This window comes from Archocentrus centrarchus, chromosome 5, assembly GCF_007364275.1.
Source record: "Archocentrus centrarchus isolate MPI-CPG fArcCen1 chromosome 5, fArcCen1, whole genome shotgun sequence".
Lineage (NCBI taxonomy): Eukaryota > Metazoa > Chordata > Actinopteri > Cichliformes > Cichlidae > Archocentrus > Archocentrus centrarchus.
Window position 1 is genome coordinate 20,017,742 of NC_044350.1, and position 16,710 is coordinate 20,034,451.

Below are 16,710 nucleotides of genomic sequence, written 5' to 3' on the forward strand. Positions count from 1 at the left end.
AGTGAGGTCACAGGGCAAAGGAGCTGAGGGTCACTGTCCCATAGACATATATACAAACATGAGTCTATTATCAATCAGAAGAGTTGCTCCTAATAGCCATTAAAAATAATGCAAGTTTAAATAACTCTGCTTTGGCTTAACATTTTAGATGTCTGTCTTATCCACTGTCTATGGCTAATGTTTATTAATCAGTGAAGAAGTGTTGAAGGAATAAATCAACATTATTCGACCGTCTATGCCTTCAAACAAAAAGAGGAAGAACTCTGCTTACACAATCACATCTCAACACTGACAAGTGAGGCTTGAAGAATCGCACAGATGAAGACATAACTGTACTCGGCTACAGGACATTACTGCAATGCAAAAACTGAAGGTAGGGAGAGTATTTAAGTCTAGAGATGGCCATTTCCCTTTGATGTGTCTCCCACACTGTCATATGTCAATCAGCAGCATTCTTGGTTTCTGTTGCTGGTCATTTCAGTTGCTCCCCTCAGAGCTGAGATTACTTTAACTCTGTATTCACCCACTCAACTAACAGCTAATGCTCTGTTTGCGATGCCTGACTAGAGGGAATTTTCAGTCCAAACTGACAATATGAAACCTCTTGTTGCTGCCTGACAGGCATAGAACACGATGAATTAAAGATGGCCTGACCTCAGCAGTTTTATTAGTGCAGCAGTAACAACAGTGAAGCATCAGCTAGAGCCTGACAGCTCAAGACCGATACCAATACCGATATTTAGTGATTTAAAATGTTGAAATATCAATATATTACCCAATGTTTTTTTTTCTGTCAGACACGCAAAACATAAACGTATTTCCCTAACATTCATTATTTTTTGTGTGGTTAATTATTTACTGGTTTATGCTCTGCTTGACTCTGCTTAGATTAGTTTTTTGTTGTGTTTGTCACATCCCAGACACATGTTGCCAGCTGGGAATTTGCAGTGCCCTGTGGTCCACAAACTACATATTGTCAACATTCGTGGTTGAAGGGCGTTTCTTTAATTTATAGAGGTTTGTTTATTGGCCGTTATAAATCCTGCTACCAATGCCATGTTTGCAGAAATATAAGCCCAGGGATGATTTCAGTTAGCGATGGAGCAAGTGAAACACACACTTAGTGACAATGTAACTGGCCATGATTGGTCTACATTTTGTCACGTGTAGTGCAAAAATTCCTGGTTGCCACATTTCCTCTTTCTGAGTTTTTCTTTAAAATGTTAGCCAATTAATCAAGAAATGAGAATAGATGTTTGTTTTTCCCCTTTTCTTTTTTTTAGTAGTAGGATGTATGCCACACTTGTGTATGCCTGATCTAGACCAAAGTTCATAACTTTCAAATGGTTATGTGATAAATACACTTCTCAGGTAGTACTGAGTTTGAGCTCATATGTAATCCAATACAATGGAGTAACAAGTGTGGAGCAGGGAACTATCAGCATAAAGATATAGAGAATAGTTTTTGGTTGCATGATTGCATGTCCGTAATTTGTTGCAGAATCTGTTTGTGATAAAGAAATTTAACAGATTAAAGGTCATTTTAATTTTAAACAGTACCCAATAAGTCTACATGTGCTATATTGCAGAAGCTTATTTCCAGCACTGAAGAAAGAACAGGTATGAAAGCTTGTTTCTGCCACTGAGGAATTTTTTTCTGTCCATAAAGCCATGGGAATTAAAGTATTAGATTACCATCAAACAAAATGTGAAAACACATGAGGCTTTGTTTCATTATTGTTTGTTTTTTAAAGGTGATTGAAGACTAGTAAAATAGTACGAGGAAGTGAAATCAAGGCCTTAAAGTATTATCTAGTATCTATGGGTACTCCCTACTAGCTAGATAAAGACATTTATTTTGTAGATATGGTAGAAGCTATTTTCTGTCAGCACTACGCTGCTCAATGTACGTCAAACATCAGGTGTACAAGAGAAGTTAGCAGAAATAGGTCTTACAAAGACTGCCCATAGTACTCCTTATCACAACCCACATGTAAACAAAACACAACTGAGCCCAGTACACTCCTTGACTCAACCCCTCACTCCCTTTGTTCAGGGTGAAGAGGCCTGGCTATTATGGTGTACATGCCATGAAACTTGATTGTGTGGATAAGTCAAATGAACTCAAGACTTTGCTCCTACATGTCCAAAGTGTTAAGAGGATGACTTTATGTTCGCTGTACACTGAAAGCTGCAGGCAGTCCCTGCACTGGGGGTATGTTTCATCATTGGAATCAACTCCCTCAAGGTACAGTGAATGCAGACTGGCTTGTAGTCACAGGCATAGTGGACAAAAAAAACCTTACCTTTTTGGCTTAAAATACTGGAAAATCGAGTAACACCGGCTTCCATGCAGATATAAGCAACGAGTCTACTGTTTCTGACTTAATGCGAACACCGCAGCTATTCAGATAATCTAACCCATGCTCGATTATCATCGGTCCTCTGTATATTACACATGTGGTATATATTCACAGATACAGGAAAATAGGCGACTACATTTTGCTCTGTTTTTGTGTCTGGTTGGGTACATGAGTAAGACAAAATTTTGACATAATAACTCGAAATATTGATTTAGCTCTGCCTGATAGTTTTTTTTTTTTTTTTTCCGGGAGCAGAAACAAGCTTCCACAGGGCAGAGGAAAATGTATTATCCCTTTAGTATTATTATTATTTAATTAACTCTAAATTTCAAGTTATTTTCTCAATCTCGAGTTATTTATTTGAAAGTTTGAGCTAGTAAGTTGAAACATTGAGATACCTAACTTGAAATTTTGAGATAATAACCCCAAATTTTGACAATTTTGTCAAAAAAAACCCCCAAGTTTCAGTGGCGAAAAACACGCTTCCGGGAAAGCGTTGCATAACGCCTGCATTATGACGGAGGGTAACTATCTTGGCATTTATTGTCAAATTTGCTGTTGTCACGTAACGGACCGTTTATCTGGGCAAAAAGGACACGGAATAACAAACCGAACAGGAAGCGAACATATCGTTAGCGTTTGTATTTCAAAACATTTGTGTCATTGCGGCCTTGTACAACATATTTATTCAGCTACCAAACCGTCTTCCAACCGTCACACACAACTCCTGATGTTATCCTCGCGACCAATCGTTGCTAACGACGCTGCGACGTCATAGCGTTTGGCTCAGTTACACAAGCAGCACTCGTTATCCAGGGAGTGCCGGGGGGGAGTGTTTCTGACTGCTTTGATAAGGTGGGCCTGCCCACTCGACAAACAATATCACAGAACGACAGTGTGCTTAAAGATTTGGCTCCAAGTTTGTAGATTTAGACCTTGATACAACAGGCTGCTGCGCGGAGGAGCTGACCGCCGAGTGAGAGGTAAGAAGTTGAACTGTGTCTCACAGTCACCTGACATCAAAATTGCCTTTAACGTAACTTTGCGCCGCCAAAGTTTGACCTAGAGTCGCTCAAGTTCGGTGTGACCTCCCGAAAGTGTGCACACGTAAGGTGTCGGAACATGAACACGGGAAAAACAAACGCATTAGCTTCAATTTAGCAAGTTTAACTGCTGCGTAACAACCGCGAAACATGCTTAAATTTGTAGCAAGTGACGTGTTTTTGTAACGTTGCTGCAGACATTTCTTTGCTGTTTATGAAAGAGACCTTAGGATCCTGTATTTCCATAAAGACTGAACACAAAGAGGTCAGTCAGTGAAAGCGTGGAGCATGTGTCTGGCCAGTAATTCAGTTTGAATAATTCACCCTTACGCTCTTGGTGATGTTTGCTATGGCTAAAGTCCTTAAAGTGTGATTTAGAGCAGCGGTACTCTGATGTAACATCTGTTGTATTGTGATGTATTGACTCTTCAATATGTAACCTGTCGTTAATGTTATTCCTGCTCTAAGCAGTAATAAGGCTGACCCGTTCATCTGTACAAATCTAATCTGCTGTCATGTTTCAGTTAGGTTTTTTTAAATACAGAAATTGACTTATACTGAATGCCTGCCTTGAAGTTTAGAAAGAAGAAAAAAAAAAATCTCTGATGCTGTTAAAAAGTGGCCAAAACTAAACTGATTAGGGATGGCCCCATAACATAATCCTTATTTTTTTTTTTGCAAATCCAATTTAGTCTGTCATGGGACAGTAAAACCCATTAGGCAGAAAACGCTGATATTTATGAATATCCAGTCTCAGCTGAGGTTAAAGGTGCAGGCAGTAGTTTTTGTTATTTAATAGAAAAAAATGATATTCTACTCACAAATATACATAGATTAGTGTGTAATTATGTCTTCAAAATGATTGATGTGTTTTCATAAACTTATTAATCCATAAAAAATATATAACACTGAGTCTGGTTTCTGGCTCTAACACATGGAAATATCAGAATACTTTATTGATCCCAAAGGGAAATTACTATAAATATATAAATATGCATATAAATATGCATAAACATGTTTATTTATTCCCCATATTGTTGCCATTGCTTACTGTAAGCAGATTCAGACAGACAGCTGGCAAGAGCTGGCAGCAGTTGGTTATAAGCTAACATTATGGCAGTTAATGTTAGGCTTGAGCAGCCTAAAAATCACACTTTCCCTCTAATGAACAGTTTGATGACACTCTCACAGCGTATGAGTGTTTATTCGCTAAGCGTCAGAGTCCAACAATATTACATCCACATCAAAGTTTCATGAATGGTGGCTAACTGCGACAAAAACAGCAGTATTACCAACAGAAAATTTCAGCATATCCTCAATAACTCCCCCCAGTATCGCCGTCATAAGACAGAAGCGAGCTTCACTCGCTCATTGACTCGTATCGGACTCCTTTCACAAAGTTATACAGCCTCTTCCAGAATAAATAGATGTGGGTGCTTCTGCCTTGGCATTGACAGCTTTGGTAAACAGTGGACTGACAGCCTTCCACAGGTAGAGAAAAACTCCCGGATGGATCTGGTCCAAGTAGTAGTAGATGCATGCCGCCCGTGGCCGTTATGAGTTGCAGTCTAAATATAATGTTTTTGATCTCTCTTCGATAACTAAAACATGTTTGTCTTATGGTGGCTACCATAGCTAGGATTATGCACTTGAATTGGGGAGGGGTAAGAAAAAGGAGTTGGAATCTGCAATTTACTGACATCTAGCAGTGAAAATTTTACACACTGTAACATTTAATAACTGTCCCATCTTAGAAAATGTGGCTGCCAATGGCTGGGTTCACCGTCCTGCCGCACCTGGGAGGGCTCTATGGTGGTTATATCACACGCAAAGAGGTAAATACCTGGTACACAACCCTGAACAAACCATCGTGGCGCCCACCAAACAGAGCGTTCCTGTAGTGTGGACGTGTCTGTACACAGGCATGGGGTAAGAGCATTGCGACTGATTCCTACACTGTGTAAAATGTCTTCCTTATCTTAATGATCTTATTTGAATTTTTTCTTTTTTTTTTCCTTCCAGGTACGGTTCCTACCTGGTGTGGAAAGAGCTTGGAGGTTTCACTGATAACGCACTAGTTCCACTGGGGCTTTATGGGACCCAGCTAGCTCTGAACTGGGCCTGGACTCCTATTTTCTTTGGCGCACACAAACTGAAATGGGTAAGTTTTAACAACTTAAAATTATATATTTTTATTGGGACACCAATAATTAGGGGTGCAGTAAATGTGGGCAGTTTAGCTATCGGCCTTGCTGTCCCTGAAATGCTTTCTTTCTGCCCAATTTAGGCGCTGATTGAGCTTGTGCTTCTCACGGGAACTGTCGGAGCCACCATGGTGTCGTGGTATCCCATCAGCCGCACTGCCACACTGCTCTTGGCGCCTTATCTGGCCTGGCTGTGTCTTGCAACCAGCCTTAACTACTGCATATGGAGAGACAACCCTGAGAAAGAAGAGTAGGGCTCACGTCTGTGTGCTTTGAAGAAGTTCCTTATATTCTGAATCACTACACAAAGATATATATTTAAAAAAAAAAAGAAAAAAAAGCTCAGTTTCACTTTTCAGCTTTTGACTTTATTATCCAACTGATATCAGAGTGCTGATATAACTATGTTGGCTTGTCACACGCATACTAACACTTGCATATATGTTGCCAAAATAAAGATGCCATTCATAAATGGTGATGACCGCTTTAGCATCTGAATCTACACCTGAACTGCCGTTATTTCAGCTGCAGCATTTAACTGTATGACAGCCTGCTTCTAATAATTTTCATTGTTCCTTGCAAAAAAAGAAGTTCCAGTATATTTTCAGAAATGTCATTGCTAATAAGCAAAACTGCAACATGGATCAGAATGTGAATGAATTTAGTGAAAATTGTGGATTTTTTTAGGGTTACAATGTAAGATTTGCCTTTTTTTTGAAGAACAAATGATGCTCAAAGTGTGAATTTATAATAAAGTCATGTATAAATTAGTCCATGTAACACATTTTTTATTTGCAAATGACTTGAATTAACTGTCAGGTGTATTTCTCAAAGGCAGGCCAAACAGACACAGGCTCGAGTGTTTAAATCCTGCCCCGTCAACCAACTCACAGCTGAGATGGAAATCAAATGTTTTTTAAACGCTATTTCTATTGGGATTTTAAAATGTAGAAGCTCAATTATATAAATTCAATGTGGAAAAATGGAAAACCTGCAGGAAATTCTGCGGTCTCCTAAGATACTGTAAACTGTACAGTAACTGTTATTTCCACAACGCAGCCAATGAAGGATTCCTTACGAAAATATTTTAATTCAACAGCATTGCACCATTTAATGTTTACAAAACCTGAAGCAGTTGTGCCACAGCAGCAGGAGACCACATCAGGTGCCACTCCTGTCAGCTAGGAACAGAAAACTGAGGCTGTAGTTCACGTGGGATCAACAAAATTGGAAAAATGTTGCCGAGTCTTGATGAGTCTCGATTCTTGCCTCAACAGTCGGATGGCAGGGTCAGGATTTCATGTAAACCGCATGAAAGCATGGATCATTCCCACCTTGTATCAAACAGTTCAGACTGTAGTGATGTGGGGGATGTTCTTGGCACACTTTGGTTCTCTTATTACCAACTGACAGCGTCTAAATGCCACAGCACACCTGAGTATTGTTGCTGACCATGTCCATCCCTTTGTGACCACAGTGTACCCTCATTCTAACGGATGCTTCCAGCAGCATAATGCATGGCTCAAATCTGACAATCTCCACAGTTACCAAATCTCAATCCAAAGGCACCTTTGGGATGTGCTGGAATGGAAGATTCACATCATGGATGTGCAGCAACTGTGTGATGCTGTCATGTCAATATGGACCAAAAGTCACTCAAATGTTTCCAACACTTTGTTGAGTCTATGCCATTAAGAATTAAATGAGTTTTGAAGATGGGGGTCTAACCCGTAACTAGCAAAATGTATAATGAAGTGGCCAGTCATTCCATATATAAACAGAAACTGACAAAAACTAAATATATTTATTAAGTTCTAATTTATAAAAAGAGTCCAAAATGATAATAAGATTTATTTCTATATAACAAGAAAAGAACAGAAGAGTGAGAAGAAAAACGTTATTTTTCAGTAGGTTTCTCTGGAACATCTTCTGGCGATTTGGAGGAGAACCTCTGCATTAACGTCTTCCACAAACCCTTCTTTTCCTCGTCCATCTGTTGCATACTTCCTGTGGAATTAAAACAAAGGAGGTCTAAGTCGCAGTAAATTCCTGGGGCCTCATTATAATAACATTATGTTTAGTAAATAATCAACAACTGACAGCACGCGCGCACACACCTGACAAAAGTAATCTACACTCTTCCACCGTGACTCCTGTGAAGCTGGGGTCCCTCACGCGAGGAAACTGGAAGGAGAAAAAAAAAAAAAAAAAAGTCTTATTGCCTGTGGTGGGTTTTCACACAATTTCTTTCAAAAATAAAACAAAAATGATTTAAAACTGCATTTATGTACTCAAATTATTTGGAGTATACAGAATATTTGAAGGAGTCAACTCCTTCAAGGAAAACTTACACATACAGCAATGTGACAAATGAGTTTTTCTCCAAAATTCTGTTTGGTCTTCTTTCATGTCAAATTTTGTAGAGGAGCGATTCAGAATAGGAAGACAGCCCATCTGCTCATCTTTGGATATTATGTGAACATTTGCTGTATTTACAGTTCAAATTTAAAAGTGAGCAATTTTTAACCATTAACCCAGTGCGCTGGGTTATCTCCTCCCAGAAAAGGTTAACTGCACCTTTACAATTTTAAAGAATGGGGAAGTTCTTCACTAGTCGACAAAGCTCAAGTCAAAGACAGCTGTGGAGATTTGTTTTTCATGTGATCTTATAATAAAGTTGAAAAACACCTCAGATATGTGAACGTGTACTTACCCGTTGTCTGTATACATTGCCATTAATCCGTGCCAAACTTTCATACATCTGGTCACATTTCTCTGGATCTGAAATCTAGTGGGGAAACACTGAAGGTTAAAATGTGACACATTTACTCACTCAGTGTGTCTTGAATGAAAAAGGATAAAAAAAAAAAAATCTAATTTTGATTGGTCAGACCACAGTACAATACCCATTTTTCCTCCCATTTTCAAGTCCACAAAAGACAGACAAACTTAAGGGTTTTTCCCTCTCTCTCTTTGTATGGTTGAGTTTAAAACTCTCATTTGTTGAAACAGCAATAACATTTTTTCAGAAATCTTCCTGAGCCAGTGCAGTGATTAATGCACTGCCATTTAAAAAGGTACTTATTGTAAATTCTTATGTTTAAAAACAGTTGAAATTGTTCAAAATTTCCAAAAATAACTAAAGCTTTTAAGGAAATGTGAAGAGAAAAACATTATGTTTATGAGATATCAAGTGAAGTTCAACAAGGACCAAGCTAGTACTTCAGGGTAATGCCAATTTGTACCACAAGATGGCGCAGCGAGTCAATGTAACCTTTAAATTAACCTTCATTTCATGTGTGGCTGGGATCGAATGCATATAGTTGTCAAAAAAAAAAAAAAAAAAAAAGAAAGAAAAATGTTCAGTGTTTGTGGTAGGCTTGAGCCTACCCAAACTGTCATTTGGCAATATTTGTTTTTTTTTTAACATGCAGTGATTAGAAAGTTATTACAATCAGCTTTTACTAACATTTTTCTCAGCATCTTAAGGCTTTACAGACTTGTACATTAAAAACTGTTTTCTTGATCATTTTGGTTGTCATTGGGTTTGTTTAAGAGTGCAGAAGTACTTGCAAACACTGATTAATTAAAAAATAAAACACATTATTTGTTTAAGATAAAAATATCAAAGCTGCAAAACCAGCGGTGTACTGTACATTTGGTGGTCATTAATGGGTCAGACATGTTAATACTGCTCACTCGCTTGCAATTCGCAGAACCCGCTTTGGATTAAGTCGGCAGATGCTTGCTCTTCTAAATAAGCTGTCCTCTTAGCTTCGCTCGGTTGTTTATAGCAGAGAAGAGTCGTGTATTACAGCCAGCCAGTCGATTACCTGAGTGTTTTCACCTTCACGGAAGGCAGAAGCCACTCTCTGTCGCAGGAAGGTCCCCAAATCACGGCCTTTCTTGGTCTCGTCTTTGGGCCATTCCTCACACAGTTTCAGAAACCGACGGTATCTGGTCGCAGACATCTTTGGTCATGTAACAGCACGTCCTGCGTGAGTGAGAAGGACGCACGTTTGGGTTTGAGCTTTATCGCGCACCGTAGTTGTGTTACATCTAAATCCTTCGCCCCCTGCTTCTGTCGCCCTTGTTTCCGCTGTCGTTTTATCACACCACGCACGTTAGCGACATGAGCGGGTCAAACGCTAAAAAGGGCTCTTCCTCTGGTGTCATGGAGTGGATTAGCTCGGCCTGTCGGTTTGCAACAGACAGAAACGACTTCAGAAGGTGGGACAGTGCCGACACCAGTAATATTAAGAGAGTTTCTCTGGTCGTTAGCCTTTTAGCTAGCGTTAGCGCAGTGTGTCAGTGGAAGGGTCTGTCCTTGTCCACTCAGGCAGACACGTTCATGCACTGTAACTACAGAAACAGCTAGGCAGCAGGCAAAAAAAGGTACAGTTATATAGCTACTTTTAGTTTGTTCAAAGAACGGCAAATATTTAATTAGAATGCGTCCTGGTTTCTGATATTTAACATTAAATGATCAGATTCAGGTCCGGGTTATTTTACTTTATCCCGCAGGTGGATTTGGTCGGCAGTGAGTCGTCCATCCTCATATGCACGTTTTCAGTATAGACACAGGCAACAGATGATAAAATACTGGTAACCTTCAGGGATGCTGGGTTCAGCTGTGGCTCACCAGTCAGTCTGTTAGACTATTTAACAAACTGAATGAATGACTTTCTGTTACAGATAGATATCCACATCAGCCCTGGTTAATCTTGCCATTGTCACTTTGTAGATTGTACTGTATGTCTCCCGCTAATCGTTTAAACCGTTTGTTCTTATTTGTATTTATTTATTTTTAGGAATCTTCTGGTCAACTTAGGCTTGTTTGCAGCTGGCGTTTGGGTTGCAAGGAATCTTTCAGATTTCGATCTGATGTCTCCTCAGCCAGTGACATAACGTGACCAAGATCTATCAAAATCAAGATGATGGTAAGGCTCCATGTGTGCTCCATGTGCACATCTCTAATTAACAAAACCAGAATGCAATTATAATAAATATCAGTTTTTGACCAAACTGTTGTTATTCTACAGATTGTTCTGACTGACATGTTTCTTCTTCTTTAGGCAACTTGGGCCAACAAAGAAGAAGCAAGGGACACAAATAAATGCTCGTGAAACCTTTTTTATGACTAGTTTTACTTTGAAACCTTTTGCCATGTTTACTTTAATTTGCTCCCCCCCACCCACTTTCATCTCAGTGTAGATGACTTAAAAACAAATAATTTAATTAATATCTTTGGATTTTGTCTCTAACTTACAGCTAAACAGCTACTTACACTAGAATCATCTCTAGTCCTATTTGACTCTTCCATCCTGTGTGATGTGATTTGTGCAGCCATGTCCACATCAGAGCTCTTTGTTTCTGCCGCTCGTAAATGTCTGTCTGCTGGTAGAAAGTCCCTCTCCATTCCTCAGAGTCTGGACTTGGCTGTTCAGGTGTCAGCTGTAGACTTGGGGTTGAAACCTGCTATTCTGTACGACAGTAATGGCGCCTGTGCGGAGCAGGTGCAGCGCTATCTGAACTCTTTACAATCACTCCAGCTTGTGTCTAAATCACTGCTCACGCTGGATTTAAATGGAAACATTCTCATTGTTAATCCAGCCACAGTTAGATCAAATTTAGAGCAGGTTCTTCATGATGGGAGCAGTGTGGCTGTGATTGATGTCTGCCACTCACAGGAGACACCCACCATTGCAGACCCGCTGAGGGGAGAGCTGAAGGGCATAATACGAGATTTACTGCTTCTTCTGGGAGGGGTGCAGCAACTCGACGATGCTGAGAGACTTCTCAGCGCCGGAGAGAAATGTGAGGAGTGGAACCTGTGCACAGTGTTTGGGCTCTTACTGGGTTACCCCGTCACTTACTGGTTTGATCACACCAAGAGTTTTGACAACTGTTTGTCTATGACTCCCCTCGTGGTGGTTACAGCTTCAGCAACATGGCAAGAAGACACCGCAGCTCACAGATGTTGTCTGTATTCATTCAGCATCCCAGCTGCTCTCCAGGAGGAGATGCAGTCCAACCTGGAAACCTGGACGCTGCATCTGCAACAGAGATTTGGGCAGCAAAACCACCTCAAGGAGCTCACAATTAGTCACTCCATAGTCACACTGCCCTCAGTTTGTTTGTGAAGATAATGTGAGTTTGTCTTTAGAACAAAATGCTCTGGATTGTGTTGGATTATTTATCACTGCAATAAACAGTCAAAATGTCTGTATAGTTATTGATGTGCCAACAGCTTCCATGGGAGGGAGGCCACCTAATCAGAGTTGCCACCTCGATTTCAAAACGTGTGCATGAATGTAATTTCTCAGCTTGTGCGCTTATTCTTGTGTGGATAATACCATGTTTCAACTGTTGCAATTCATGAGGAAAAAACAAGCTCATCTGAACTTTTTAAATAATAAAATACTATTATTGATCTCTGAAAATACTGAATGGAATACGACATGACCTGCTTTTTGCCTAGTGCACATACAGTACATAACCCAGATTAAGACTACAGGGAGAGAGAGCTCTTTTGCTGGAGACTTCTTCGGTTGATAATTGCCCACCTGCAAGTCTGATAATAAATTCCAGAGAGAAGACTTATTACTTTCTGAATATTTTATTACAGAAAGATAAACAAAACCCACTTAAAATCCAGCCTGAGTAAGTTAAAGTCAAACTATTCTTAATCAATTTCTGTGCACTTCACCAAAACCGATTCAATTAATATAGCAGCATTTAAAATTAATCATTACTAACCGTTACATGATAGAACTGGAGTCCAGAAGAGAACAAATTGCACCTTTTAAAACAGATTCCTTGGCAGAACATGAAAATACATTTATATTGCATCTTCCCAACACAAAAGCAGCCTGCATATCCATCTGTGTTTCTGTCTTAGAAGACCAAGGGCAGCATCATTATATGCTGATGGAGCTTTGAGTGGTTAAGATATGAAAAATTCTACATAAATACAGTCCATTTATAAAGTGAAAAGAGTGAGAAAACAAACAGGATAAATCTGATGTCCTTGCAGCCTGCAGGTTTTCATTTCATAGCACAAAGCTGACCTCCATGCCATTACTGTGTCATCGTAAAACCAACAACAGCAATCACACAACAAACACAGCACAGCTCTGTTCTGTTTCCTCTGGCTTACTGAGCCAAGATTTCCAGTCCCTGACACCAACCTTATGTGTGCAGATCAGTTGGATTCAAGTTTGACAAATTTATAGCTCAGAATTACTAACAATCAGGCAACAGTGAATGACCCCGGAGCATACACTTGCTTCATCCTAAGGTTGTCTGCTGTATTTTCTTAAATCTGAGGTAGTTTTAACCTAACCAACAAACTACTTCAAACTTTATATCCAGGCCAGTCAGCGGGGCTGAATGAATGACAGCACTTCCCCGCAGCGGCCACTCACTTTGAGCTCAGCCAGGTGGTCTGCTCTGGTGGGCCCTATGTTCAGGATGGCGACTAGCATCTTCCTATCCCTCGCTGCCAGTAAAAACCTGTATCCAGAGTACACCTGGGAAACATCAAAAAGGAAGACAATTAGTCTAGATACACTGAAAACTGAAAGCTTGTGTTTCTTGTTACCCACCTGTAACGATGACCCCACGACGAGCACCGCGTCTGACTCGGCCAGCCTTTCGTGCACAAACTGCACAGTTGCTTTGTTCACAGTGTCTCCAAAAAACGTGACCTCAGGCTTCAGTATCCCTCCGCAGTCTTCACAGGAGGGAACTCTGAAACTGAGGACCTGCTCGTCCTCCAAGAAGACATCGCCGTCCGGGGCCACAGCGCCCGCCTGAGCTCGCCATTCTGGGTTTAAAGAGAGAAATTGTCTCTGCAGCTCCTCCCGTGCTGAGATGGCACCACAGCCAAGGCACGTCACCCTGAGGACACCCATGTTTCATCATCAAAATGTCTAATAAAGCCAGTTAAGCTGCAAACATGCAGCATTTCCTAATAACTCCTGGTGGTGCAGAGGGTGTGTTTTATTTACTGTCACCTAACCAATATCTGTAGCACTAACAGGAACACAAATTTACTTTTAAAAGCTTCAAGAGAAACACGATAAACGTTTTAAAGCTCTAAATGCTGCACTCTTTCTAGAAGTGTTTATAATTTTTGTTTTGGGCATTATTCTCTAATCTTAAATCTAATGATGAATCTGTGGTATGAGATACAACAATATGCACCATCTCTACCAACTACAGTACCGTGAGAAAGTATTTTCCCACTTCCTGATTTATAAGTTTTTTACATATTTCTTACAAATTTGTCAAATTTTAATATTAGTCAAAGATAACCCTTTTTTTGTTTTTTTTTTTGCCATTTTCTCCCCGTCTCTTTCTTATTGTTGAATGATGAAGACTGGCCTTAACTGAAGCAAGTGAGGCCTGCAGTTGTTGATGCGCCCTTGAAGTAATTTTGGTACGCTGGCCACTCCTGGGAAGGTTCAGCACTGTTCCAGTTTTCTCCATTTGTGGATAATGACTCTCACCGTGGTTCACTGGAGTCCCAACGCCTAAGGAATGGCTTTGTAACCCTTTCCAGACTCTTGGATCTTTTGAGATCTTTTAGCCTACTTCACTTTATCAGACAGGTTCTATTTAAATGATTTCTTGATTCAGCAGGTCTGGCAGTAATCAGGCCTGGGTATGGTTAGTGAAATTGAACTTATCTTTACCCCCAAAATGTGGTTAATCACAATTAATTCATGATTTAACAAGGCGGAGCAATTTTTCACACAGGGCCAGGTAGGTTTGGATAGCCTTTTTTCCTTAATAAATGCAATCAGCATTTAAAAACTGCATTTTGTATTTATGTGGGTTATCTTTGTCCAATATTAAAATGTATTTGATCTGAAACATGTAAATGTGGCAAATATGCAAAAAAAAAAGCACCATCACCACCAACAACAAAAATCATGAATTTGGCACAAACCTTCTCACAGCACTGTACAATAAAGTGCAGTTTGTACATGAATTTATTACTAGAATAATCCAACCCATAACACTTGATAATTTCACAATATTTTGCGATAAAACCAAGAAACCTTTACCTATGTGGACGGCTTTCAATCCTAATTAAATAGTGTTTATATTGCACTGCTGCCGCAGTCACTTATTTAAAGATTTCTGCCTTTATTCCAATTTAACTTTTTTTTTGTGACCACTACAGAGGGCATAAGGTCTCAGGGGGCTATGTGAGTTCTCACCTGTGGGCGCAGCCGTGGAGCTCTGTAAGTCTTTTCTGCCCTGCCTTGGAGTGAAGAGCGTCCACATTCTGTGTAACCAGCCAGTGCAGCTTGCCCCTCTCCTCCCACCGCTGCAGGGCCTTGTGTGCAGAGTTCGGCTGGTGTGAGGAAAACTGCGGCCACCCGACAAAGTTTCTGGCCCAGTAGCGCTGACGGGACTTTGCGCTGCGGACAAACTCTGCATACTGCATGGGTCGCCTGTCAGTGCGTGCGTACAGCCCGACGCCCTCCGATCGGTAATCAGGGATGCCCGACTCCGTGGACAGACCCGCCCCGGTGATGACAAACAGGCGTCTGGCTCGGCTCACAAAGTCCTGTAGAAGCTCCAGTGAGTGGGCATCGATGGTGCTGCAGGCGGGGACAAAATTCAGCAGACCTGCAGGGACTGACGAGGCTCTCCTTAAAGGTGCTGTGTGTGGAGCAAGAACCAATCTCATCATCTGCAAACGGTGGTTAAAGAAACACACTTTTTGTCACCATGTTTTGCCACGACAAACACTCAATAAAAGGTAGCTATGAAGCTTTGCTCACACCCCTACTTCTTATCTTATAATAAACTTGTCATTATACAGTTTTTAAGCGGGAGTGTCGAAAAAACGTGAATATATGAAATATAAACATGCAAACATACCAGGAAGCATTAACAACAGTCACTGGGATGCTTTCTTTTAGCCCACGTTTCCACCGAACACTAACTTCTAGCTTTGCTACTTTACCTTATAAGTGACTTACAGCGGTAGTTACGGTGTACAGTCTGTGACGTAAGCAGCACCAGAAAGTGACAGCAGCTAAAAGGAGCAGTTGAATACTATGGCAAATCACAGTGATATAACACGGGAACCTTTGTGAGACTAACATTGGGAGCACCCGTTTGAATGTAGCACCCAACCCAGCCGCGTTGTAGTCTGGGAGTTGTAGTCAAATGGTTTTTCGCTTAAGCGATAGTATTAGTTTTCATTTGAAGATACAGACACATTAATTAAGCCTTTTTTAGTTTTTTCGACGAGCTCAGATAGATAAATATTATGTCAGTATTTATAAGTTATTGCCCAACTCATCATACATAGAATGAAATCACAGGTGTAACGACTCTGAGATAGGCCCTGGGGAAGATATGTTTTTTTTTGTGCCTTTCAAGTATAATCTATAGATACACTGTTCTTTTGAATGGAGCGCTAATAAAAGGTTATCATTATTAACTCTGGCTAAACTAAAAACAGAGATTTGGTGTGGAAATAAAGAAAACTTTGTGAAATCATTTTTGTACTTAAAAATAAAAACAAATACACATAAAATATATTTATTTGTAGGGCTTTGTTAATTTGGCCAGATTTTTCAGCATAAATCTTGACCATGCACAGACTTTGTTTGAAATATCTGATACTTGATAAGCAGGAGTTGGGTGTCTTTTTTATAAAATATAGTCTGAACTTCTCAAATCTCAAACCCAGTAAGATTTGAGCAAGAGCCACTAAATGTATTTGTTAAACTGGTCTCTGATGTTTGAGGACAGCTTTAACATACTATTGATTATTAAAATGTACTAATACAGCAGAAGTGGCTGATGAGAAATGTTAAAAACTCTGAAAAAACATTGGATAACTTTACAGCTAATTATATATTTATGTAGTACAGAGATTACTGCAGTACTGTGCGTCATAACAGGTTCTACGTGTGGTATTTTGTTGAGATAATGCCAAGCATTTACTGTCATGCTTATTCACATCTGTCCTTGAAAAACACACATATTACACGTAACTCCTCATTTTCAGTTCCGATGGCATCCACATTTAGTAATTATAGACATCCACATTTAGTTCATCTATTTGTA

The 16,710-nt window shown here is 40.0% G+C and overlaps 5 protein-coding genes across 6 annotated transcripts; 3 read left to right on the forward strand and 2 right to left on the reverse strand.

Annotated features, from left to right (window-relative positions):
* The first annotated feature begins 2,949 nt into the window (after positions 1-2,949).
* tspo (translocator protein) lies at positions 2,950-6,380 on the forward strand. The gene is given in 5 exon segments (XM_030730458.1): positions 2,950-3,346; positions 5,161-5,296; positions 5,299-5,335; positions 5,429-5,567; positions 5,694-6,380. Coding segments are annotated over 4 exon segments (480 nt in total). The 5' UTR covers positions 2,950-3,346; positions 5,161-5,163; the 3' UTR covers positions 5,865-6,380.
* Positions 6,381-7,395: 1,015 nt separating this feature from the next.
* uqcc2 (ubiquinol-cytochrome c reductase complex assembly factor 2) lies at positions 7,396-9,715 on the reverse strand. Its single transcript, XM_030729613.1, has 4 exons — positions 9,444-9,715; positions 8,324-8,398; positions 7,728-7,794; positions 7,396-7,617 (listed from the first exon to the last, which is right to left on the reverse strand). Exons 1-4 carry the CDS (start codon positions 9,579-9,581, stop codon positions 7,508-7,510), a joined length of 390 nt encoding a protein of 129 aa, XP_030585473.1. The 5' UTR covers positions 9,582-9,715; the 3' UTR covers positions 7,396-7,507.
* tomm6 (translocase of outer mitochondrial membrane 6 homolog (yeast)) lies at positions 9,709-10,743 on the forward strand. Its single transcript, XM_030729614.1, has 3 exons — positions 9,709-9,840; positions 10,422-10,550; positions 10,686-10,743. The coding sequence occupies exons 1-2, from the start codon at positions 9,743-9,745 to the stop codon at positions 10,516-10,518; spliced, it is 195 nt and encodes a 64-aa protein (XP_030585474.1). The 5' UTR covers positions 9,709-9,742; the 3' UTR covers positions 10,519-10,550; positions 10,686-10,743.
* A 147-nt stretch (positions 10,744-10,890) lies between these two features.
* c5h1orf74 (chromosome 5 C1orf74 homolog) lies at positions 10,891-11,834 on the forward strand. The gene has a single exon (XM_030729612.1). It carries the CDS (start codon positions 10,959-10,961, stop codon positions 11,751-11,753), a length of 795 nt encoding a protein of 264 aa, XP_030585472.1. The 5' UTR covers positions 10,891-10,958; the 3' UTR covers positions 11,754-11,834.
* Positions 11,835-12,258: 424 nt separating this feature from the next.
* Positions 12,259-15,758, reverse strand: sirt4 (sirtuin 4). Of its 2 annotated transcripts, none has more exons than XM_030728915.1 (4): positions 15,612-15,758; positions 14,841-15,319; positions 13,218-13,512; positions 12,259-13,142 (listed from the first exon to the last, which is right to left on the reverse strand). In XM_030728915.1, exons 1-4 carry the CDS (start codon positions 15,735-15,737, stop codon positions 12,990-12,992), a joined length of 1,053 nt encoding a protein of 350 aa, XP_030584775.1. In that variant the 5' UTR covers positions 15,738-15,758; the 3' UTR covers positions 12,259-12,989. The 2 variants fall into 2 exon arrangements, with proteins under 2 accessions (XP_030584775.1, XP_030584776.1); XM_030728916.1 differs by having other exon boundaries at positions 15,511-15,649.
* Between the last annotated feature and the right edge of the window lie 952 nt (positions 15,759-16,710).